We start from the raw sequence: 23,970 nt of genomic DNA on the forward strand, positions 1-23,970 counted from the left end.
GAGGCGGGGCCAAGTTGACTGCAGACAGAAGGTCCGTGTCCCCACACACCCAGGGGCCGGCCAGAGGTTCTGTGCTGACTTTTCCTGCCCACTGTACCAACAGGGAGACTGAGGCAAGTCTGAACTGGGAAAGCCCACCACTGTGGTTAGAGAGCAAAACAAATTTTGACCCTGGTTTCCCGAGGCCCCTGGCCTCACGTGCCAAGTGAGCCTTGTCCCACAGGCGTGGGCACTGCTCTGTCCTGTTCTAAGCAAGCCTGCACCCTGGCAGATAAGGAAAGGCCAAAGCTTGTTCTACAGCTTGAGGTGTTTGGGTTAGATGTGCGAGGGACTTCCCAGCAGCGAAAGTTGTGTGCTGCCACAGGGCAAGTGTCAGCCTGGAGTGAGTGTGTGGAGGGGTGGACCCTGCCAGTCCTGGCTCTGGACCTGAGGCTGCAAGGAGCATACTCAGGCCTGACCCCTGCAAACCTCCCTCTTCATCTTTCTCTCTCGAACCCGTGGCACTGAAATTTGGCTCCCGCCTGCAAGCAAGGCTGCTAGGAAACCCCGTTTGCATTGGCAACCTGGGGCTCTCCAAGAAAGGGGGTGCTGAGATGGGAGATTGACAGGGAGGCGCTGAGGGAGGCCCCACCAGCTGCCTCTCCCCCACCCTCCCCCCTGCTGGTTTCCTGGGGCATCAGGAGCAAGTGCCAGGCACAGCCTGGCTAGAGGCTGGGCCAGAAGGAGGAAGAGGAGAGGTTGGTGTTCCAGGCCCTGGAAACAGGAGTGGGGTGGGGGTGGGGCGTGTGAGTGCTGACACTGGTAGGCAGCCCTAGTGTCATTGGGGAAACTGAGGCCAGCACAGGATGGGGGTCTGCGCCTCTTCACCCCAGGCCCCAGCACGGGTGGCCTGAGGTCGTACAGCCGGCTGGGGGGCGGGCAGGTGTCCAAGGGGCACCTCTTTCCCTCGAGAGCAGCAGGGGACTGACAGGCCAGCCTGACCCCACGAGTCAGCCCCGTGGCCAGCAGAGGTCGCGTAGGGGTCGTGCTACAGGAAGCCTTGCCCTGGTCTGGTCCTGGCCAGCTTCCCACGGGGAGCCCCTGCCACCCCCGACAGCTTTGCGTTCCCGGCCCCTCAAGGAGACCCCTCCTGCAGCCCTGACCCCGGCTCTGACTGACAGGCCTGGCGCTGCCTGAGCCCCTGGGCTGCAGGCAGAGGGTCCCGGGCTGGTTTCTGAGCCAGGCGTAGTTCTGCCGCTTGCTTTCCAGTCAGAGGCTGTAGGCAAGTTTCGTCACCTCTCTGCACCTGTTTTTTCCAGCTGCGAAATGGAGGTGCTGTCTGTGCCTCCCAGGCCAGGAGGAGTGAAGCAAGGGCCTGCCATAAAGCCAGGTGTGGGACCCGTGAGCCCATGTTCCCATGGGCCTGGCACGAAGAAGCAGAAAAGACCCTGGGTGCAGGGCTAGGGGGCTCTGTCAGTGAATCCTGAGGTGGGCGGGGCCGTGAGTGGGGAACACCCCCGGGGAGGCGGGGCCAGCAGGGCTAAGCAGCCTGTGAGTGGCAGCGGGAAGGCTGTAGGCGGAGACCCAGGCCCAGAGCCAGAAAGGCAGGGTTTTCCTGGCAGGACCCTCCATGCCCAGGTGGCTCTGTGTGCCCCGGCTGTGTTCCTGTGAGCCCAGCAGAGCGTGAGGGGCTGGGGTCGGCTTCCCAGGGCTGAGCTGGGGTGAATAGGAGGCTAGACGGCAGCTCCTATGAGGGGTGCAGCTAGGGAGGCCGGGGACTGCAGGCAGGACCGGGGCCAGGGCACACCGGCTGGCTTGGGTCCAGGGCCCTGGCCATTGGCCATCCTGTCCCAGGCTGGGGGGCTGTGTTCAGGACCAAGCCTACCACCAGGTCCCAGGAGCCCTCATGAAGAGCCTAGTGTTTCCCTGGCCATTCTATTGTCCGGGGCAAGCACTGGGGGGAGAGGGCTGGCTCCCCGAGCTGCTTCCGGACTTGAGGACCAGGTTGTCTGGCTGATAAGGAAGCGTGTGTGCATGTGTGTGTGTGTTCACATATGTGTGTGTTCCTGGAACGTGCCAGCCCCTGTCAGTGCCCAGGGATGGGGGTGGAGGGGCTTGCCCAGTGTCTGTTCCTCTGTGCAGCAGGACATCCTGCGTGCCCCCAGAGCGCGGGTCCCAGGCCCCACCTAGCCTGGCCACTACCTTCCCCCTGCGCGGCCCCCTGCTCTTCCCCCTTGGGCTCAGCTTGGCTTCACCATTGCCCACATTTCCTGGGGCTCCTTTGTGGGTGGAGGGTTGTCTCTGGCCCTGAGCCTGTGGCTCCTTGTTGAGGCTGGGGGTGAGAGGGTGCGGGGGCCAGCTTGCCCAAGGCAGGACGCTCAGCTTCAAGGACAGGAAACCCAATTTGCTGACCCAAGACAGCCTGGGCGACAGGAGGGACCTGGTGTCCCCCTCACTCCACCTGGGCGTTTCCCTCTGTGGCCCTCCGCCCAGCCTGGGGCCAGCCCTGCTCAAGGTTGTTCGGGTCTCAGCTGCTGTCTCCCGCAGCAGGTGAGCCGGCACGGTCCTCTCTGAGGCTGGGTCCCCTCCTCTGTGACACAGGAGATGCTGGGAGGCTGTGCCCAGTAGGAGCAGAGATCAGGGGGAGGTGGGATCGGCCAGAGACCCTGCAGGTGGGGCGCTGGAAGGGGCAGCCAGCCTGCCACCTCTGTGCCCGCGCATCCTCTCCCTCCTCCTCCCTGGTCTGCTGACCCTGGCCCCTTCCTTCCTGGACTTCATGGGGCCCCTGGACACATGGGCGGCCCCCTCGGCAGCTGGGATGCAGTCCTCACAGAGCCCCCATCGCTACCCCAGGGGAGAGGGGGCTGCAGGGTCCCCAGGGCCACGCTGTCCCATCTCTCACCTCCTCCTTTACTACCTCAGAGTCCTTTAGGGACCTCCAGCAGGTCAGAGGGTCCCCCTCCCACCGAGGTCAATGTCTGCCCACCGTCCATTGGCCCGGGGGGAGGAGCTGGGACTAGGCAGCCCTGGACTAGATGGTGCTTCCCCAGCCGTCTCCCAGTGTGGAGTCCTGGGTGGCTGGCCTGTGCCCTTGTACTGGGCAGGGCGATCAAAATTAATATAGATTAGTTGATTGCAGATCAATTGTAAATCAACTGTATTTAAATTTAAAAAAAAAAAGGATTAGGCTCTGGATTCAGACACCTCTGGGCTGGGAGCCCAGCTCTGCACCTTGCTAGCTGTGTGACGTTGGGCAGCTTACTCCACCTCTCTGGGCCCCAGCTCCTGGTATAACGTGGGGAACATTACGGGAGAAAGTGCAAATGTGAAGGACGAGGCCCAGCCTGCCTGTCTGCACTCCCTCAGGATGGCAGTTATTGCTATTTAGATGCACCCGCTCCTTGAAGCCCTGTCTGGCAGCCCCCTAAGCGAGTGTCTGCTCTGTTTCTAGAAAGGATTGAGGCCAAAGGGGTGAAGCAATGTGTCTGAAGCCCCAGATGGGGGACTTCCCGGCGGTCCAGTGGTTAAGACTCTGCACTTTCACTGCCAAGGGCTTGGGTTCCATCCCTCCTCGGGGGAACTGAGCCCTCACAAACTGCTCAGTTCAGCCAAAATCAGGAACCATAGATGGAGGTGGTGGGATGCCCCAGGACCCAAATGGTCTCCGTGCCTGAGCCCCCACCATTGTGCCCTCCTTCTCCAAAGAGGAAAGGGCAGAGCTCCCTGATGAGAGGTGTTCCAGCACCCAGACTGGAGGAAGGGGAAGGCCCGGTGGTGGTTTGGGGCAGGTTCCTCTGCCCTCGGCCTTGGCCGCCCTGCGCAGCACTGGGATTCCCAGAGCGCCTGCCACATGACCCGCTCTGTCCCTGGTGGGACTGTTTGTGGAGCAAGGCTGTTTTCCCGGAAACTGTGCCGTTGAGGAGAAGAGCCCGGGCAGCCCCGGGTCTGAAGTAGGTCATCTTGCATCACAGCCAAAAACTGCTGTGGAAAGCCAGGGCCTTTTAGGAAAGAGCCCAGGCCACTGGGGCCAGTGTGGAGATTCCCTGGTGCCCTGGAGGCGGTGCCATCCTTAGGAGGCCACTGGGATTGGGGTCCTTATGCCCAGCGGGCCCTGCTTTGTCCCATGTGGCCCCACCCACCTCTAGCACCTCCAGCTCTTTCTCCTCAGGCCTCATTTTCCCCATCAGGCAAACACAGAAAGGAGTGCAGGGCCTGGCTTCCTCCCTGGAGGAAGGGTGGGCTGTTAACAAGCAGACAGCTTCGAGGGGACCTGGGAGGACACTGCCTGTCTGCATGCACCTGCCCCGATGGGGGCACTCCTGGCAGGGGCGGTCCTGGGAGGGTGGCTCCTGGTCAGCTGACCTGACCATCCCGTGGTCCTCGGGTGGTCAGGAGTCTCGGGCCAAGGTCAGGTGCAGCTGCCAATGACCCTGAGCAAGTGACTTCCCCTTTGGGGGAGGCTGGGTGGCAGCAGAGATCCCAGCCTCAAGGCCTCCGCTTTTTGCGTCCACTTGTTGCGTCCAAGGCTCGGTTTCCTCACCTGTCAACAGAGGATCCCATGGCTCTGCCCAGTGCACTTCGGGAGCGAGCGGGGACAGCCCCAAGAAACTAGAGGCCCCAGCAAGGGTCCAGGAGAGAAGCAGCGCGCCAGCGGAGCTGGGGCCTGGGAAGCGCCAAGTCATCGCCGGAAGGGAAGTGGGCGGGGCCGTGGAGGAGCCCCGCCCTCGGCCCTGCCCTCCCGCCCGGTGGTCCAGGGCGGCCAGACCCAGCGACCCACAGGCCCGGTGTGTTCCAGTCCCATCCCGCACGCACCGGGCTTTCTTGCACCTGCCGAGCCCTGTGGCAGGATGCGCGCCCTTCTGCCTTCCCCTCCCCCTCGCCCTGGGAGCTGCGGGAGGGGGAATCGAGGGAGGACGATCAGCACACACCACCCGCGTTATATTCTCTGGCCCCTCTCAGCCCCTCCTGCTGCCGCGCAGGCTGAGGGCGGAGACTCAAATTAACCGACCGCACGAGGTCATGAAACAGATTGGGAAATACTTCTTTTTTTCAAAGATGAAAAAGGAGTAGAGGGCAGAAAAAAAAAAAAAAAAAGCCTTCCATTTCTGCATCTGAGCTTCCTTGCCCGGCAGACAGTCCTTCCTTGCATCTGACTTAAATGCATCAAGCTGTATTTCAGTTGATCTGTGTGTGTGCGCGCGAACTCAGCCCTATCTGACTCTTTGTAACCCAATGGACTGGAGCCCGTCAGGCTTCTCTGTCCATGGGATTCTCCAGGCAAGAATCCTGGAGTGGGTTGTCATTTCCTCCTCCAGAGGATTGTCCTGACTCAGGGAGCGAATCCATGTCTCCTGAGTCTCCTGCATTAGCAGGTGGGTTCTTTACCCCTGAGCCACCTGGGACGCTCTGATCGACATTAGGGGGCTAAGCAGCAGCACACTCATTGGAAAAGACCCTGATGCTGAGAAAGATGGAGGGCAGAAAAGGGTGACAGGATGAGATGGTTGGATGGCTTTATTGACTCAATGGACATGAGTTGGAGCAAATTCCAGGATAGTGAAGGACAGGGAAGGCTGGTGTGCTGCAGAGTTGCCATGGGGTTGCAAACCGTGGAAGACGCATGAACGACCGAATCACAACAATATGTTTAGTGCGGGCTCGCAGCTCCACCAATGAACGTCACGTGACTGGACCTATCTGTGCCTTGATTTCTTCGTCTGTGGAAAGGAGATAATTAAGGAGCACCCATTTCATCAGATTGTCTGCTGCAACCAGTTAACGCATACAAAGCACTTAGGAAAGAGCCTGATGCCTGTGGAGGGGGACACAAGTCAGCTGTCTAATCAAAAGAACCCCAAGCAGGGTCTGGCAGGGCTGGTTGAGTTCCCAGGCTCACAGCAGCATTATTCACAACAGCCAAGAGGTGGCAGCAACCCAGGTGTCTGGGGACAGATGAAAAGATAAACAGTGAAACGCTATTCAAGCTTTAAAAGGAAGGACATTCTGACACATGCCGCAGCACGGATGACCCTTGAGGATCTTATGCGAAGTTATGTAAGCCGGCCACGAAAGGACAAACGCTGTCCGTTGGATTCCACTTGTATGAGCTACTTTGAGTGGTCAGGTTTAGAGAGATGGGAAGTAGACTGACGGATGCCAGGCTGGAGGGAGGCTGAGAAAGGGGAGGTCGTGTTTAATGAGTGTGGCGTTTCAGTGTTGCAAAGTGAAAAGAGTCCTGGAGCTGGATGGTGGTGACGGCTGCATAACAGCGTGTGACTTACTGCCACTGCACTGTGGACTTACAATGGTCCAAATGGGGCATTAGGTTACGTGGATTCTACAACAGTAAGAGAAGTCACCTGTCATTTCCAAGCAGACGGAAGGCATGTGGTGTCCGGGGCCTCCCAAGTCCTGGGTTGCATGCAAAGAGCGGACCATAGCTCTGGGCCAGGTGTGGGGGCACTTGACGTCTGGGCTGGACTTGGGGGGGTCTGCTGCCAGTCCACCCCTGCCTGCTGGCCTCCTGCCAGGTGGAACCGGCCTGCAGCCTGAGCCCCAGCCCCCTGGGGAGGAGGGTAATGGAACAGCAGCTGACCAGGGACACTCCCAACTCCCATCTGATGCTCATTTCCTGCTGAGGGTGGAATTCTTGGCTGGCCTTTGGCTCCTTCTGGAAGTGTCTGGTCTCCTGAGGACTGTTTCCTCATCTGTCAAGAGGGAGTAAGAATAGCTCCTGCCCCCTGGGCCCCACTGACGGTCACACCCCTTGGCTCTCCACGCAGCCCTATTGTTAGAGGGTTGCCCTTGAGCTGGGGGTTTCACGGACGTGACCCTTGACCCTCATGCCAGAACTCAGGGAAAGGGGAAGTGACTGCCACAGGAGGGCGAGGCAGCGTCTCCCATGCCCTGGTTGCAGCCTGGAGCCCGGGTGAGGCCCCAGGGAGGGAGTGAGGGCATCATGGCAGCTGGGTAAGGGGGTGCCTAGCCTGCCCGGGCGTGTTCTTCCTGCCCCTGCCCATCAGGGTCTGGAGCTCTGAGGGGGTGGTGGGTCTGTGAGCCTGACGCTGTCCCCTCGTCCGTGACCCAGAGCACTTTGGATTCTCCAGCGATTTCCCAATCTGGGGCTAGAAAAGGAGGCTGGCAGGGAGGACTGGGGATTGCCCAATGAGGCCACGGCAGACAGCCACGGAGGCAGTGGGCCAGGACCCCTTGGGTCGTGGCCTCATTACCCTCTCTGGCTGGATGGACTTGCTGTGGTTGGGGGCAGTCTTCCCCTCGACGCACTGGGAGCAGCTGGAATGACCCCCTGTGACTGTTGTTTCAGATCTAAAAAATGTCGCCCCTGAGGCCATAGGCGAGAAGGGGCTAGAGTCTGGCTTACTCCAGCCTCCTGAAGCCCCCTCTTCCCACAACAACCCCCCCAACCCCCTCCTACACTGTCCAGAGACAGGATCGATGTCCAAGCCCCACACTGGCCCCCGGCCGCCTTTCCCAAGGAGGAAGAGGAAGTTCTCAGTTCCAAGGGGCACTCCCGTCTCCCCCCTGCCTTGCCCACTTGGCCGTGCCTCCCAGGCTGCAGAGCTTTGAGCCCAGTTTCCAGGGGGAGCAGGGAACCAGAGGGGAGGGGGGATGGGGGCACACAAAAGGGAGGGAGGAGCAGAAGCTCTGTTAAGGAGCAAAAAAGAAGCCAGTGCCCAGACGGGAAATTCCTGAGCTGCAAGGTCGTTTTCAGAGGGCAGGAATTTCTAGGATGTGAAACAAGGAAGAGGTCCTCTTCCCCAGCTCCCCTCCGGCCCCTTGACTGACCCAGAGAAACAGGCCTCAGATGGGAAACTGAGGCCCAGAAAGCAATGTGACCTGCTGAAGGCCATACCAAGTGAGGAGGAAGCCAGGCTGAGTGAGACTCAAGCCTGAGCTGTTGGGACCCCCACCTGGCGCCTTTAGGAGCATGGTCTGACCCAGCTTGGGTCCCAGAAAGGGAAAGCGCTTCAGTGGGAGTCCTGCAGGCCTGGGTGTGGGTTCGGACCCCCATTTACTGCCTGTGTGACCTCGGGCAAGTCACTCACTTTTGTGAGCCATTTCCCCTTTTTAAGGAAGCCTGGGCAATGAGAGTGTATGCCAGGCACCAGCGCGGGTGCTCTGTCAAAGGCTGACCAGCACCCGGTCCCTTAGGGAGCCTCCTCCCCAAGGATGTGTGTGGCCACAGTGACCCTCAGGGTGTGAACACTCTTTCTGGAAGGGGTGATCCTCCGAGCGGTCAGCCTCAGAGTCAGGTGGGACAGTCCCCAGTACCCCGCGGGAGGAAGCGGACTCCCCACAGTTGGGGGTGAGCTGGGTTGCTAGGAGGTCCTCTGAGCTGCCCGAGGTGCTGGCTCTGTGACGCTTGAAAGTGGTTCTGAGTGCAGAGCCCCTTCCAGTCAGCCAATCAGCAGCTGTTGTCGGACAATGGGTCAGCACCGAACCCATACTGTCCGCTGGGGGGTGCGGGTCTGGGGCCCCACTCAGGCTTGGCGACAGCCAGCCCCGACACCCCGCCCAGGCTGGTGGGAGAGAGTGAGCCCTTCCCGGACACCCCAGCTTGGCAGGCTTCGCCTCGCTCAGGGGGCGCACGCGCGGCCCCGGGCGCGGGGACCCGGGCAGCCCCCATCACACTCTCTGGGCTTTGGCCTCCGCCCGGGGGTTTTCCGCGGGGACGGCGGGCGGGGCGGGCCGGCCCGACGGGGGTGGAGCCTGCGTCTATTTCAGGCGGCGCCCGGCTCTGAGGCGACAGGCTCGGCCCGGACACAGTAAGTGACCTGCGCTCGCGGTGCGTCCGGTGCGTCCGCCCCAAACTCTCCGCGCGGCTGCCCACCCGCCCCGACGCGACCCGCGTCTCCGGCCCAATCCCGGTAGGGAGCGGCTGGCGCGATGGAGGGAACCCCGCGCGGAGAACCCCAGGTCTTCCTCAGCCCGCCCTTCTAGGGAAACTGAAGCCTTAGGGCTCAGCTGCTGCGTCAGGGTGCAGAGGGTCGAGTTAGATGCTCCCAGCAGAGGGCTCTGTCCTGGGAAAGCCGGGAGGAGGGGGCTGTGGGAAGGGGCCCTAGTGTCCCTTCCTTTGCAGTCGGAGGGGCGGGGGTGGCCCAGGGCGGGGTGGGGGCGCCTGGCTGTATGACAGAGGCCGAGTCACTTCACCTGCCGAGCTTGAATGTCCTCACGTGCAGGGACCAGGGAGGCTGGCCTGGACCTCAGCCCTGACCCGGGGGAGGAGAGTGAGAGTGTGTGCCCGCATAGAAACTGGGGGAGCTGGGCGGACCAAGGAGGTGCCCCAGGCTGTGGCCACATGGTGTGACTCGGAGCATACCCCTTCCTGCCTGAGTGTGCCCAGCCACTGGCCTCGGCTGAAAGGAATGCCTCTCCTGCCCTCTTATGCTGTGTCCGGCCACCAGGGTTAGCCTGACAGACCCTGGGACACAAGACTCAGACCCTTACTGAGGCCTGGCCAGGGGCCAGCATATGTGGCTGTGTGCTCCCCTCACAGCCTCCTTTCAGCAGCACTGTGAGGAGGGCTTCTCCTCCCCATTGCACAGATGGGAAGACTGAGGTCTGTGAAGGCAGGGTGGTGTCTGGTCTACACCCTAGTGGATGGTACAGCCAAGCGCACAGTGGTCTCTCTGCTGCAGCAGCGGCCTCAGAGTGAAGGCCTGGGCGGGGGCCAAAGGGGCTGCTGCGGACCTTGGCGCGGGAGGAGATTTTGTGCCCCAGAGGCGAGGAGGAGCTGGTGATGCCCTGCAGGGACCTGCAGGAACCAGGTCTGGAGGCTGGCGGGAGCCTGGCACGCCTAGGGACGGAGGAGGCGGGGCAGTGAGGCAGAAGTGAGGCCGGTGGGTCCGCAGCCACCCAGGAGGGCCCTGCTCCTCCCCTGGCAGCGGGGGGAGGGGCTGTGTGTGCGGGGAGAGGTGGGGCCTGGGCCCAGGGTGAGGCTGAGTGGCCCTTGCCAACCAGCCGGACCAGCTCCCGTGGGTGCCTGGCATGAAAGCGACATGGACTGGGAGGGATGCTGGGGGAAGGGATGGGCAGGGCAGAAGTGCCTAGTGGCCTTGCACCTGGGGACCCTGGCTTTGGGGCTCCCAGGAGGACCCTCAGCTTGGTTCTGGAGGGGAACTCGCAGTCCAAATGGCACCGGCTGGCAGCTGAGACCCAGCAGTGTAGGACTCTGCCCCCGGTATCTGGTGAGGCTGTGGGAGGAGAGAAAGCCCGGCTTCCTGGCCACTGAGTGGCTCTGGTCAAGCTTGGGGCTTTGGGAAGCGTTCCTGGGAGGATGGGTGGAGGTGGCTGGGCGGGTGGGAAGGCAGCAGGGAATGTGGAAAGTCTGACAGGCCTAATCCCACCCCCTACCCCACCTCCTGCTGCCTCAGTTTCCCTTTCTGCAGGGGTGGATCACCCTGTGTACCTCGCAGGGCTGCTGCAGGACGAGTTGAAGCCATGCTGTATGAGTCACAACTTGGTGTATTTACTCTTGCGTGGTGGGGCAGGCCCTGTTATGGGTCACCGCAGTTACCAAGGAGGCCCGTTCCCCTCTGCTCCCCTTTCTCAGCCATGCCGCGTTCCCTTCCTTAGGGTCAGCCACGTTCCCCTCCACCCGTCCGGGCCTGGCTTCCCCCACAGTCAAGGCGCCGGGGCAGGTGCTGCCTCTCTGGATGGTGGCGGTGCCCAGTGCCTGGTGAGCTGAGTTCCAGGCTGTTGACCATGGGGACGTTTTAAACCTCTCTGAGCTAGTTACTAGAGATGAGGAAAATAGCACCCCTCCTGAAAGGCAGTGGGGAAGTGATGGGATGGGCACTCAGGAAGGGCCCAGGAAATGGAAGCTTCTGTGGTGGTGTCATCACCCCAGTTGGGGAGCAGGCAGGGTGCCGTGGAGCTGGGAAGCTCGAGTTTCCTGTCTGAGCTGCTGTGTGACCTCAGACAGGCCTGCGCCTCCTTGGGCCGCTTGTCCCTCCAACCTGGGAAAGGGCTTGAGGGGGCACTGTGGTTTCTGTAGACCTGAGCCCCCCAAGGTCATAATCGGTGTCTGGCCCTGCCTGCCTCGTGGTCCCAGCGGGAGCAGCCCTTTTTCTGCTCATCGCGTTCCTCTGGGACCCCAGGCCACAGGAGTCAAGAGAAGAACTGAGCAGAATGGAGGATGGGGCTGCGCCCGGATTCCTGCCTCAGCCCAGCCCCTAGCGCCCTGTGACTGTTCTGGACCTCGGTTCTCACTCTGTGCAATGGGCCAGCAGCCGAGCTCTGCCCCCTCCCTCAGGGTCCCCGGGGAGGTGGCCCCAGACAGGGACGAAGAAGAGGCCAGCACGAAGAATTCGAATGTCCTGGCCACCCAGTATGGCTTCTTCACCAAAGGGAGGAAGAAGGGTCAGCCCAGCTTAGCAGAGACTGAGAGTGAGCCTGAGTCCAGTCCGCCGCCGCCTGCCCAGCTGCCCACAGGTAGGCGGGAGCCCCTTCCCCAGGCGGGCAGGATCTGTGTAGGATGGGGGCTCATTGGAGTGGATACCCCAATCAGCCGGGACAAAGGGGGCACGGCTCGCGGGCGTCGAAGGTCCTCCCCTCCCTGCTTTCAACTGCTGCCCTCTGAGCTCAGGATCTGAGCCTGGTGTCCCCTGCCCGGGCTGGGACACCCCGCATGTTTTGGGGGTCTCGGCCCCTGGGAGGTGACCGGGGCGGGGAGCGGGTCTCAGAACCCCGGGCCGCGCTAACGCCGTGTTCTGGCCGCAGTGGAGGAGCTCAAGGCCGACCTGGAGCGCGGGCGGCTGGAGGCGGCGGGGCCGCTGCTGGCGCTGGAGCTGGAGCTGCAGGAGGCCGCGGCGGCGGGCCTCGCGAGCGAGGAGGAGCTGGTGCAGCGCCAGAGCGAGGTGGAGGCGCTGTATGCGCTGCTGCGCGACCAGGTGCTAGGGCTGCTGCGCCGGCCGCTGGAAGCGGCGCCCGAGCGGCTGCGCCAGGCGCTGGCCGTGCTGGCCGAGCAGGAGCGCCAGGACCGCGCGGCGGCGGCGGCGGCCGGGCCCCCGGGGAGCCCGGGGCTGGCGGCCACGCGGCCCCGAGGCTGGCTGCAGCTGTGGCGGGACGGCGTGGCGCAGGCGGCCGCGGAGCGCCTGAGCCGGCGGCCGGCCGCGGACGCCGAGGGCCGCACGGAGGCCGAGCGCGCCTTCCTGCACATGGGCCGCACCATGAAGGAGGACCTGGAGGCCGTGGTGGAGCGCCTCAAGCCGCTCTCCCCCGCCGACTTCAGCGTGGTGGCCGCCTACGCCGAGAGCTACCACGCGGAATTCGCGGCCCAGCTGGCGGCCCTGACGCAGTTGGAGCTGTGCCCGCGAGACACCTACATGCTGCTGCTCTGGGTGCAGAACCTCTACCCCAAGTGAGCTCGGGCGCTGGGTGCCGGGCAGGCGTTCCCCAGGCGGGCAGGGCCTGGGTGTCACCAAGTGCAGGGAGTCCGCTGGGAAAACGGCCCAGGCGGGTCTAGAATTAAAGGGGCAGGGCCTCCGCTGGGCCTGCTTTGCCCCGGGAATCCTTAGTCTCTCTGGCCTTAGCTGCATCCCACAGTTGGGGAAACTGAGGCACAGAGAGTGGGGGCAAGGACCTCATCTTTCTTTCCTGAGTTTCCAGTCTGAGTTAGGGGGTGAAGCCGCCTCTGATCAAGAGTCAGGAAGGGCTGTGGCCAGGAGCAGGGGCCCTGACCTGGCCTGGGTCAGCCCAGGAAGCCAGCTCGGAGGAGGAGGTGCAGGATTCTACATGCCACAGGAGGCAGGGGCTCTGCTCTGTGGCCGCTGACAGTCTAACAGAAGTAAGGGAGTGAGGCAGGGGGGAGCGAGGACAGGCCGGGAGAGAGAGAGGTGGGGTGGTGTTCCCAGCAAAGGGAGCAGCCCTGCATGGCCCAAGGCTGAGCTGGGAGGCCTTCTGGGAGCAGTGTGGTTCAAAGCAGGCCCAGGGAGCACTCCCAGGCAGGATGGGGAGCGCTGAGCCTGTTGGGGAAATCCCCACTGTGCAGGGTGTCCCCCTGTGGCAGAGCTGAGTTCTGGCCACCGAGGCCTAGAGCTCCCAGTTTGGACGGTGCCTAGTGCTGCCGTGGAGAATCCCTGGTACCAACTGGATTCAGATCCGGGCATCCCCTGATGCACCCAGACCCCATGCATCCCTGAGCATGTTGCTGCCAGTATCTTGGCTTTCTCTGCCCACCGAAGCTGGATAAGAAAATCCGGAGACAGTGGCAAGAACACAGCAGGCTCCTGCCTCCAGAACTGTGTCCCTGCCTCCATGAGGAACCTAGGGGATCCTATAGCTGGGAGCTAGCAGTGTGTGGTTGGAGATGAACAGAGGCGTAAGGATCCTGCGTGCTTCTCCTCAGCTGTTTCAAAAATAGTCATCAGGCTGGCGTTGGGTAGCCCAGTAATTTGGGGCTGGCAGTCTGCTGGCCCAGCTGTTGGGTCCGTTGTCTTTTGTGGACTGTAGTGAGACGTTCTTTCTGTAACGCAGAGGAGAGAAAAACTCGGAGAGGTGGTTTGCAGAGAGGGTGCTGTGAAGTTGAGCCCCAGATACAGAATGTTTTGAGGGGACTATAGGTGCAGCATGTAATTCTCAAATCAGGTTTAATCTTTTGATAAAGAAACTTAGTTACAGAAGGCAGATCAGGAACAGGTAAAGAACTGGAGGAAAAAAACAGCAGGACACCTCTTTTTTCCCTTATTTTCCTGCAACAAGCATGTCCCTCATTTGATCAACCTGGGTGGGGAGAGACAACCTGCAGTGTGGATCGGCTCGGGGCTGGCCCCGCTTGTAGCATAAAGCCTGCAGGAAGCCTGGAGGTGTAGACCCTGTAAGCGATGTCTGAGGCTCTCAGGGACATTAGTGGTCTCGGTTGGTGCTGGTGGGTCAGCCTCCAGCAGGGGCCCAGTGAGGACCAGGTCGGGGTGGTGAGTAAGGAGTCAAGGAGAGCAGGGAAGCTGGCCCAGGGCAGGGGATGCCAGAGAGTCCCACCAGCCGAGCGGGTTCCTTCTTGTTGGTCCTGACTCACCAGGAAGTGCCGGGCCTGTCCCCTCTGCCCCTCCACCTTCCTGTCCTGGTGACCTCTGGGGCTTTAACCTGGGGCCCTGTGGGGTCAGTGCAGCCTGATGCTGAGTCCTGAGAGGGGGAGACCAGGGTGGCTCCGAGGAGGTCCGTGTGGCCAGAAGTCTGGGGAGCAAAGGGACACAGCGCATCCAGGCTGGTGGGGCGAGGGATGCGGGTGGCAGAAAGGGCTATTCTTGAGCCTCTGGGCAGACAAAGGCCCTAAGGAAATGCCAGGGCTGGGCAGTCCCCAGGGGGCTCTGGGACCCAGTGGAAGCGCCACAAGGATGGGTGGATATGCCTCCCTCCAGGAAGAGGTTGGGGAAGGGCAGACAGCCGTTCCTGCTGGGACTGGCCCTCCTCTGGGGGCAGCAGAGCCTGTCTGAGGGGAAGGCAGGGCAGGGCTGGTGGGATGCAGTGGGAGCACGGTGGGGGATGGTGGGAAGGAGACAGAGGGTGAGAAGGGGATGGGGAGCCCTCGGAGCAGGGCCAGCAGACTGGAAATGCGGTTCTGCTGCCACAGGGGGAGGGCGGACTGCTGGAGGCAAGGCAGGGAGCCTGGAGGAGGGTCCTTCGGTGTCCCAGGCGGGAGATGGGGGCTGGGCCGTGGGGTGCCTCTGGCCGGGTGGCTCGAGGCTGATGGGTTTTGGGAGCATAACCTGGAGTAAGAGTGGACGCGGGAGAGAGTGAACGGAGGCAGGGTGATCCGGGGTTCGGGGCCTGGATCAAACTGAGATGGAGAGGCAGGGCTGGGAGGCACTGGAGGGAAGGCAACTGAGCTGTGCAGGGCTCTGGCCAGGACAGGGGGACAGCTCTGGTTTTCCTCACGCCAGCCCCTCTGCCCACAGCGACATCCTCAACAGCCCCAAGCTGTCGCCCGAGCTGCAGGGAGTCAGACTGGGGACCCTCCTGCCTCAGACCCAGATCCGGCAGCTAGAGGCCACGTTCCTCTCCAACGAGGTGGTGAGTCCAGGGCCAGTGCCGGGCGGGGCTGAGGGGGGCGAGCAGGGAGCCTGGCAAGGACGCCCCGTGGGCTTCGCCCTACCCTGAGGGGGCCCTTCCTCCCCTCCAGGCCAGCATAAGGGAGCTGACAGCCCGAGCTCTGGAGCTGGAGTCGGAGCGCTGGACCAAGGATGAGGCCCCACAGAGGCTGGACGACCGCTGCCACAGTGAGCTGGCCATCGACATCATCCAGGTAGCACCCGCTGCCCTGCCCGCACTGGCCTCATCCCTGTGGGCAGACGCGCCTGCCACTGAGCACACACCCCCTTGCTCCATGTCTTACCCATGGCCACCCCTGCCCCAGCCCTAGAGCAGGCGGGCTTCTGCTCAGTTTCACCCCCCACCCCCACCCCTGCAGATCATTTCCCAGGGCCAGGACAAGGCCGAGAGCATCACTCTGGACCTGGGCACGCAGATAAAGCCCTTGCTGTTGGAAGAGCTGGCCAGGTTCCTCAGGAGGTGGGTGATGAGCATACATGCCCAGGGCGGGGCTGGGGCCTGAGGGGTCCCTGCCGCCCCCTCTCTCAGAGCCCCAGCGCCTCCCTTGGGCCCCAGGTGGAGATCTTAGCTAGACCAGCGCCCCCTCCCGGCCACTAGGGTGTCTGTCATTATGAGCAGGAGTCCTTGTCCCCCTTGCACGACCCACCTGGGCGTCTGACCCCCACCCGCCCCCGACCCCGCTCAGCAAAGCCCCGGGAAGAGCAGCCTCCAACTGCAAAGATGCCCCGCAAGGGACTGAGGCCCTGGCCCCCCTTCAGGTGATGCCCCCGGTCCGCGCCCGAGTTCTCTTGGGTAACCGCCTCCCCACTTCTGCCTGCAGCTCAAGAGGGGCCTGGGGGCTCTGTAGCGCCCTCTCCAGGAGTTCTGCAGGGGCCCTGGCCGCGCCGGGCTGAGCGTGTGAAGCTAGTTCCGGGATGCCTACTGCGCCCACCGTGTGCCGCGGGGGCCGGGTGTGGAGCGGGAGGCTGGCCGGGCGGCTGCGAGGCTGCCCTTGTCCCAGTGTTTGTGCTGCTCCTACGTGTGCCCTTTCCCTTCCACCAGCTACCAGCGCGCCTTTGATGACTTTCTGGAGCGATGCAGACAGCTGCGAAATTACAGGGCCAATGTCATCGCTAACATCAACAACTGCCTCCCTTTCCGGTAAGGGCGCTGGGCAGTGGGGGAAGTCACTGCGGCTGCCTGCCTGTGTTGGTCGGGGGCGGCGGCGGAGGTGTGGGGCGGGGGGGGGCCTGGGCCGGGAAGCCGGCGGGTGGGGAGGGCGGGAGGGGGTGGGGGTGCAGAGGGGCGGACTGGGGGCAGGTTCCTGGGATGGGGGAGGAGGAGCAGCCTAAGCAGCGATGCTGAATTAAAATGAGCAGGGTGGAGAGGAAATGCCCGGGCTTACAGGGCAACAGCAAGCATTTGTCTAGTGCTGGCGGGTCAGGCGCTCTCACACAGGGTTTCATTTATCCTGTCAGCAACCTTGTTAAGCAGATACAGTGACTGTGTCCATTGAACCATGAGCACCCTGACTATGGAGAGGCTGAGCCACTTGTCCTCAGTTAGAACAGGATGTGGTGTTAGGCGGGTGTTAGGTGGGAAGGCTGGGTCCCGCCTAGGGAGCCTGGATGGAGTGCCTTGGTCTTGCTCCCACTGAGACAGGGGAACCAGGGAGGGTTCTAGAGCGATGGTTTAGGGAGATTCGCCTGGGGCTCCCGGGCTGTCTGGATTTAGGGCTGCAGACTGGGCGGGGCTGGCGTGACCTCCCTGCCTCCTGTGCTTCCAGAGTGTCTGTGGAGCAGAGGTGGCAGACAAGGCCAGACCTCCAGAACTCCCTGCTGAGGCCCCTGAATGAGCTAAAAAGCCATGGCTTTGATACTCTGCTCCAGAGCCTGTTTGGGGACCTGAAGGTAGTCCAGCCTCCTGCCCCGGGGCACATGCTAAGTCTAGTGCTGGGTTCACTGGGGGAGGGCCTGGGGGTGGTCAGCAGCACGTGCTGAGTCTAGTGGTGGCGGTGCTGGGGAGGGCCTGGGGGTGGTCAGCAGCACGTGCTGAGTCTAGTGGTGGGGATGCTGGGGAGGGCCTGGGAGGGTGGGGTGGGGCATTGGGCAGCAGAAATGAAGACCTGGCTGGAGGAAGTCTCAGCATTGGGCAGATACAAGGAGGCTGGTGGCCCCCGTGATGTTGAAGTCACCCCCTCCTTCAGCCTCGGGATTGCCCTGGGGTGCGAACAAGAAGCCTCAGAGCCCCTCCCTGTTTGGACTCCACCTAGTCCTCAAGCTTGCCTGTAGTTTGCCCTGAAGCCCCCAGGCCCTCCTGCCCGACCCTGCCTCCCAGCCAGGACACTCAGAGCCTCTGGCGGCCACATCTGCGGGGGCCAGGGCATCCCCAGAGACCCTTAGTGCCTGTACCCCAGGAGGAGGCGGGGGTCCTAGGGGAGGGAGAGGGGGTCCTGCCTGCCATCCGGGGGGGCCCCCCTTCACCCCAGTGCCCTGCAGCTGCGGGTGGCCAGGCGGTGACCCTGGATGACTCGGCAGGGTCATCATCATCATAGGCCCAGCCAAGCACAGGGCTGTGTTTATGCAGGAATTTATTTATTTAAGGAGAGAGATGGTGGAGAAGGCCTCAGGGCAGGCAGATGGCAGTCCTGGCTGGTCAGCCTTGGAGAAGGGGACGCAAACCCGGCCTCCACTTCCTGCTGGAGTGCCCGGGGAGTCTTTAATATAACCAGACCCCTGTCCCGGCCCCGTGTGTGTCTGTGCGTGCGTGTCTACTGGGCAGGCCCTTCCTCTGCCGGGTGTGGCCACACAGCCTGACCCTCTCTCGCAGCCGCTGTTCAAGAGGTTCACGCAGACCCGCTGGGATGCCCCCCAGCAGACCCTGGAGGAAATCATCTCCACCGTGGCCGAGAGGATGCCTGAGTTCTCAGAGCTGCAGGACTGCTTCCGAGAGGTGAGGGGGTGCTGGGCTGCTGGTGGGGGGACACGCAGGCAGGCGTGTGTGTGGGCACACCCGGATGCGCTTTTTCGCTCTGGCATCCGCCCCTCCCTGGACCCTGGCCTTCAGGGAGGTGGTGGGTTCCCATGGCCCTGCCCGCTCGCCCACCCAGGAGCTGCTGGAGGCGGTCCACCTGCACCTGGTGAAGGAGTACATCACCCACCTCTGCAAGCGGCGCCTGGTCCTCAAGACAGCGGAGCAGCAGCAGCAGCTGGCGGGGCTCGTCCAGGCCAACGCCCAGGACATCCAGCAGTTCTGCACACAGAGCGTAAGTCCCACTCACCCTCCATCCTCCCATTGCAGCGGGCTGCCCTCCTGCTCCAAGCTCTTCACGGGCTAGGACCGCCCCTCTGGGCCTCTCCAAACCTGATGAGGTCCAACCCGAGCCTCTCTGGCCCCCGGGCGCGCTTCCGGGCAGGGCCAGCCTCTCTCAACAAGCCTGTGCCCGCAGGGCTCCCGGGCCACCTGGCTGCACCACGCCCTCCCCACGCTTGCCGAGATCATTCGCCTGCAAGACCCCAGTGCCATCAAGATCGAGGTGGCCACGTACGCCGCCTTGTACCCTGACTTCAGGTGAGAGCCGGGGCCTCCAGGACCCGGGGAAGGCAGTGTGGCCCTGTGGTTCCCCGCTGCGGTTGGAGCCTTGAGGGGGTGCAGAGTGAGTCCCTGAGGGTGGACAGAGCGCAGATAGATACTGGCCACTGTGCCCACATCGTTACAGCGGCTGTTCACTCGGTCCTCGCTGCCACCTGCTGGAGCTGACATTCTTCACCTCCGTTGTCCAGATGGGACCTGGGGGTGTATGAGGAATGTGTCCAGGGTAACGTGGCTGGTCAGTCGTAGAGCCGAGACAACAAAGCCAGGCCTCTGGCTCCACACCGCATGAGCCTTTCCTTCAGAGAGGGATCCGAGACCAGAGGGACCAGGGACCTGCTGGAGGCCGTGGCACGTCCGTAGTGAAGCTGGGGTCCGCCGGTCAGCCTAGGGGTCCTCTGAGGCTTGACCTGTGTCCTGGGGCCTCTGTTCTAGAGTGGAGGCTCAATCCCTGACTGCCTGAGGATCTGGTGAGCCAGGGCAGCGGTCTCTGTGGGTTGAGGCCTCTGGTGTGGTCGGCCTGTCCCAGCATAGCCTGGTCCAGCTGCTGGCTGATCTGGTTCACCTGTTCAGCCACCCATCCAGTTACAGACTCACCCGTCCATCTACCCATCATACAGGCCCCTGCTTACCCATCTGGACGCCCATCTAGCTATCCAGCCATCTGGTCAGGCACTCATCTACCCATCTGTCCGTCCTTCCATCTATCCATCCATCCACCCATCTAGTCATCCACCTGCCCCCCTATCATCTATCCATTCACGGATCCTTGTATCCACCCAGCCCATGAACAGTTATCAAGTGGTCTCCTACTAGCTACCGGCTCTGTTTAGGCACCAGGATGCAAGGAGGTACAAGGCACACCAGGCCTTCTGACAGTCAGTCAGATGAGGGTTAGCAATGAGGAGGTCATCCGGCGAAGGAGTACTATTTCCAAGTTTTAAAGATTGTTTAACCAAGGTTGTGAGTGGCGGGAGGTGCTGACTTTAGAGCTGGAAAATCCTCTCTGGGGAGGAGGCTTGTTCTAAGCTTTACTGTTTACTTTGGGCTGTGCTGGGTCTTTGCTGCTGCGTGAGCTTTTCTCTAGTTGCAGCAAGTGGGGACTGCTCTCGAGTTGCAGTGCCCGGGCTTCTCATGGTAGTAACTTCTCTCGTTGCGGAGCGCGGGCTTGAGGGCTTGAGGGCTCATGAGCACAGGCTCAGTAGCTCTGGTCCATGGGCTTAGCTGCTCGGTGGTATTTGGGATCTTCCCAGATCCGGGGTCGAACCCGTGTCTCCTGCACTGGCAGGCAGCTTCTTGACGGGAGGTGACATGTTAGCTAAGTGCTAAGGGGTGAGAAGGAGCTGGTTACCTCAAGGGCCTGGGGACGAGCATTCTGGGAGGAACAGCCAGTGCAAAGGCTGGACCGGGCAGGAGCTTGGCACCGTCTGGAGGCACTGTGGCCCGTGCCGCTGGAGTGCAGTGGGTTAAGCAGAGCAGGGCACACTCATGGGCAGGGGGTTGGCTGCTGGGCCCTGTGGCTCCAGACAGGAGTCTGGGGAGCTGGGAAGGGGTGTGAGCAGGGGTGTTGGTGAGCGGGCCAGACTGACGGGACCCTGTCTTTACCAGCAAGGGCCACCTGAGTGCCATCCTGGCCATCAAAGGGAACCTGTCCAGCAGTGACGCCAAGAGCATCCGGAGCATTCTAGACATCAACACGGGGGCACACGAGCCCTCCAAGGCTCTATTTTCGCTTATAAAGGTTGGTTAGCTTTTTCTGCGGCCTGACCTCCTTAGGAGCGCCTGGCAAGCATGGGATACCACTCCGTTTGGGGGCCGTCAGACCAGCACCAGCGTCACAGCCCCATGCGGTCCCTCTGGGAGTCCTGAGTTCTGCTGCTGCTTCTGCCCAGGCCTGGCCGAGGTGTGGGCCCCTGGGCCGCTGGAACTGGACAAGCCATGATGTGTTGACCCCCCTCCTGTGGGGCAGGAGCTGTTTGGGGAAGCTCTGTGAATGAGAGTGGAGCTTGCATGCCCTGAAGGAGGGGTCAGGAGGGTGTGTGGCTCGGGGACCCAGCTCTGGGATCACCGCCTGTCCACGAGATCCTGCCCCACCTGCCTGAGGACCGCCCTGCTCAGGCTGGGTCTCCGGCCTCCACAGCTCCTGAGCAGGCCCGAGCCTCACCCCTCCTGCCTGCTCTGGTCCAGGGCTGCGTCGAGCCAGCCTCAGCCTGAGTAGAGCAGAAGGAAGAGCTGGAGGAGAAAGGGGAAGATGAGCTCCTGTCTGGGAAGGTGGGGGGACTGGAAAAGGGCCTCTGGGAGGACAGGGCAAGTGGGGCAAAGCCAGTGTCCAAGCCCCTGACCCCTCTCATTCCCCTCGGTGTCCCCTGAGGATGGGCCTGGGAGGGCCAGGACCTGCTGGGTTTTCTCGGGCTCTGCCTCCCCCGACAAGGGGCCGACCCAGGGATGCCTCTGTGGGTCCTCCCCTGGAAGTCAGGCTGAGGTCAGGGCAGGACCATCTTGACCTCTGACCCCTTGGCCTCTGGTTCAGTTTCCTGTTGCCAATCTAACAAACTTCCACTGCTTGGGAGCCTAAAACGAGAACTTGCTTTCAGTTCTGGAGGTCAGCAATCTGACGTGGGTCTGGTGGGCTGAGCCAGGCGGTTCCTCTGGAAACTGTGACAGGGAAGTTCCTTGCTTTTTCATTTTTAGAGGCCAGCCTCCCAAGTTTCTTGGTTCGTGGGCCCCTTCCATTTCCAAAACCAGCAGCGGCCTGTCAAATCCCTTTTGCATCTCAGCACTGCCCTCCTACTCGCCCCTGGTGGTGACCTTTAACCCACCAATGACCTTTGACCTACCCAGGCACTCCAGGATCCTCTTCTGATGTTAAGGTCAGCTGATTATTAATTCCACTGGACAACCTTAAATCCTCTGCCGTGGAAACTAACATAGTCAGAGGCCCAGGGATTAGGATGTGAGCATCTTTATGGGGTGGACATTATTTTGCCCGCCACAGCCTTCACCCATCCCCTGCCCTGTGGAGTGCCTTATCCTCCCCAGGAAAGCAAAGGTTCACTCACCCTCCTCGGCCTGGGGCAGTTGAGATGCAGGCGTGACCCACCCCGCCTGTGCCTGCGGGAACGCCCCTCTGTGACTGGGTTTGTAGCCGGCTCTCTTGGACTTGTTCCCCTCTTTCCAGGTACTGTGGCCAGAAATTGGCCCGTGTAAATGGTTCACGAAGGCCTTTGTACATTTGTAGAAGTTTGCAGGTTTGAGGTTATTATTATTTTTTGATAGTATGCTTTTGTATGTTTTTTTAAGAACAAACTCTTGGTTTTCATAGCTTAATATAAAGCTGATTTCAAAAGTGGCTGTGGAGTGATTTCTCTTGAGAGAGGCTTTCTCAGACTCTTAGTGTCTGCAGACTCTGTCCCCAAGCGCCTCCTGCCCACCTCTCACTGTGAGCGGGACCTTTGGGAGGGTCTGCTGTGGGCCAAGGCCCCTCACTCCACCCTTCATTTTCCTCACCTGGAGGTGGTGATCACGAACCTGTCTGACTTCCCCCACAGTCCTTTACAGAACAATGGGACCGCAACATTTCAGCTCTGTGTGTCGGGCCCAGCGGGAACTGGCTCTTGTATTCCTGGAACTGACCTCGAAGGGCCCAGCTGTGATCACAGCTGGCCCAGCTCTCCTCCACACCCCCATCCTGGCCCAGGATTTGCAGAAGGGCAGAGTCCCTGGGAGGCAAAGGGAAACCTTGGTGAACTCATTCCAGACAGCTGGGGGGTGGGGGAGCCGGAGGAGTGATGACGGTGGGCGGAGTCTGAGGTCCAGCTGGAAAGGCCTGGACATCAGCGGCTGGAGCCAGAGGGAAGGCCCTTTGGGATGAGATGCAGATGGGATGGACCCACTGATCGTGGGGAGCGCACAGGGGCAAGGGGCGACAGGCCGCCCCAGGCTGAGCTCTGAGTGTGGGTCCTGGGCAGGTTGGAGCCTTGGAGTAGGGGGATGGCTGGTGGGTTTACGCCGAGTTCCCCCTGTGGAGCATGGGAGGAGGGGGCAGGAGTGAAGGGGGAGCTCATGGAAGCTGAGGACCAGATGGAAATTTTCTGATCCAGGCAGATATTCATGGACCAAAGAGAATGGATTTGGGCCCCAAAATGCAGAGGGTGCTGAGATGCACCCCCCCCAGCCTCCCTGCAGCAGGGTGGGCCAGGGTCCAAGGAGAACAGATGCGGTCAGAGACGGGGCCCTGGGGTCGGGGAGCGGGCCAGGTGGACTCCATGCTGGCGCTGTGGGGGGCGCCATCCATGCTGTCCCTGTAGGAGGGGGAGAGCCGCTAAGGTCCCGCGGGGTCACCAGCTCGGGCCCCTCCACCAAGGGCTCTGCATCAGTAACTTTCTGGTCACAGAAGGAAAATTCCTTTAAGGGAAGGATTCTCCCCAGAGGCGAGGAGTGGGTCGCTGGGCAGAGGGGACAGAGGGCAGGTCCTCCCGGCCCCATCCAGGCTCCTGTGAGCTGGCAGGGAGGCCACGGTCAGCGGTGGGACAAGCGTGGATGGGACCCTCCAATCCCACCCCGGCCCTGCATGGGGGCAGTGGGGAGGGTGGCCCGGGCTCTCCCTGAAGGGCTCACATCCCTGGAGGCCCGCAAGGAACAGGGAGCAAGTTAATAAACAGTCCAGGTTCAAGTGCGGGGCAGATGGCGTGGGGTGATGCAGCGGGTATGGGGGTGGGGCAGTCCCGCTGTGGCCACGGCGGTACTCACTGGGGGGCGGGGGCTTTTGGAGGGGGCACACGCATGTGCGCAGAGTGGGGAGGGGCAGTGCGCGAAGGGAAACAGCCTAGGACCGGGGAAGGGCTCGGGTTTTAGGGAAAGAAAGAGCTCAAGACAGGGTTGGCCGGGAGTGGGGAGTCAAGCGAGCCCCCCCGAAGCGGCAGGCTGGCGCCGAGGGGGCCTTGGTTGGGGCTGGGCGTTGGGGTCCACTCACTCCACTCACTCACTGTAAAGGGGGGAGCACTAGGGACTTTGGAGAGGCCGTTTGCTGTGATTGTGACTCGGAAAGAATTCTGTGGCTGCTGTAGGCAGAGCGGGGATGCCGCAGGGAGGCCAGGGCGCCCTCGAGAAGTGCCAGGGTGCCCAGGGAGAGGCCTGGTCTATGAGGGTTGAAACGGGGAGGTGAGGCTGGCCCAGGGCAGGGAGGCAGGGGAAGCCTCATTCCCATCCCGACGGGGGCCGTGGGGCCTCCTGGAAGCCAGGGGAGTCCTGGGGGGAAGGCTGGGGTTTCTGGTTGAAAGATGCGCAGGAAGGGAGGATGGCTCATTAGGCTGCCCCCATCTCCCGGATCTTCCCTGGTGGTCCAGTGGCGAA

At 62.1% G+C, this 23,970-nt stretch overlaps 1 protein-coding gene across 4 annotated transcripts; it reads left to right on the forward strand.

Moving 5' to 3' along the window:
• Positions 1-8,409: 8,409 nt before the first annotated feature.
• On the forward strand, positions 8,410-21,967 carry LOC101122983 (tumor necrosis factor alpha-induced protein 2). Of its 4 annotated transcripts, none has more exons than XM_060401945.1 (12): positions 8,410-8,765; positions 11,054-11,433; positions 11,722-12,361; positions 14,895-15,009; positions 15,119-15,241; positions 15,407-15,507; positions 16,090-16,188; positions 16,814-16,937; positions 17,857-17,979; positions 18,137-18,292; positions 18,476-18,597; positions 20,227-21,967. In XM_060401945.1, exons 1-12 carry the CDS (start codon positions 8,425-8,427, stop codon positions 20,366-20,368), a joined length of 2,466 nt encoding a protein of 821 aa, XP_060257928.1. In that variant the 5' UTR covers positions 8,410-8,424; the 3' UTR covers positions 20,369-21,967. The 4 variants fall into 4 exon arrangements, with proteins under 4 accessions (XP_060257928.1, XP_027813242.1, XP_060257929.1 ...); XM_027957441.3 differs by having other exon boundaries at positions 8,723-8,765; positions 11,100-11,433; XM_060401946.1 differs by having other exon boundaries at positions 8,748-8,867.
• Positions 21,968-23,970: the final 2,003 nt, after the last annotated feature.

Source organism: Ovis aries, chromosome 18 (assembly GCF_016772045.2).
Source record: "Ovis aries strain OAR_USU_Benz2616 breed Rambouillet chromosome 18, ARS-UI_Ramb_v3.0, whole genome shotgun sequence".
Taxonomy (NCBI): domain Eukaryota; kingdom Metazoa; phylum Chordata; class Mammalia; order Artiodactyla; family Bovidae; genus Ovis; species Ovis aries.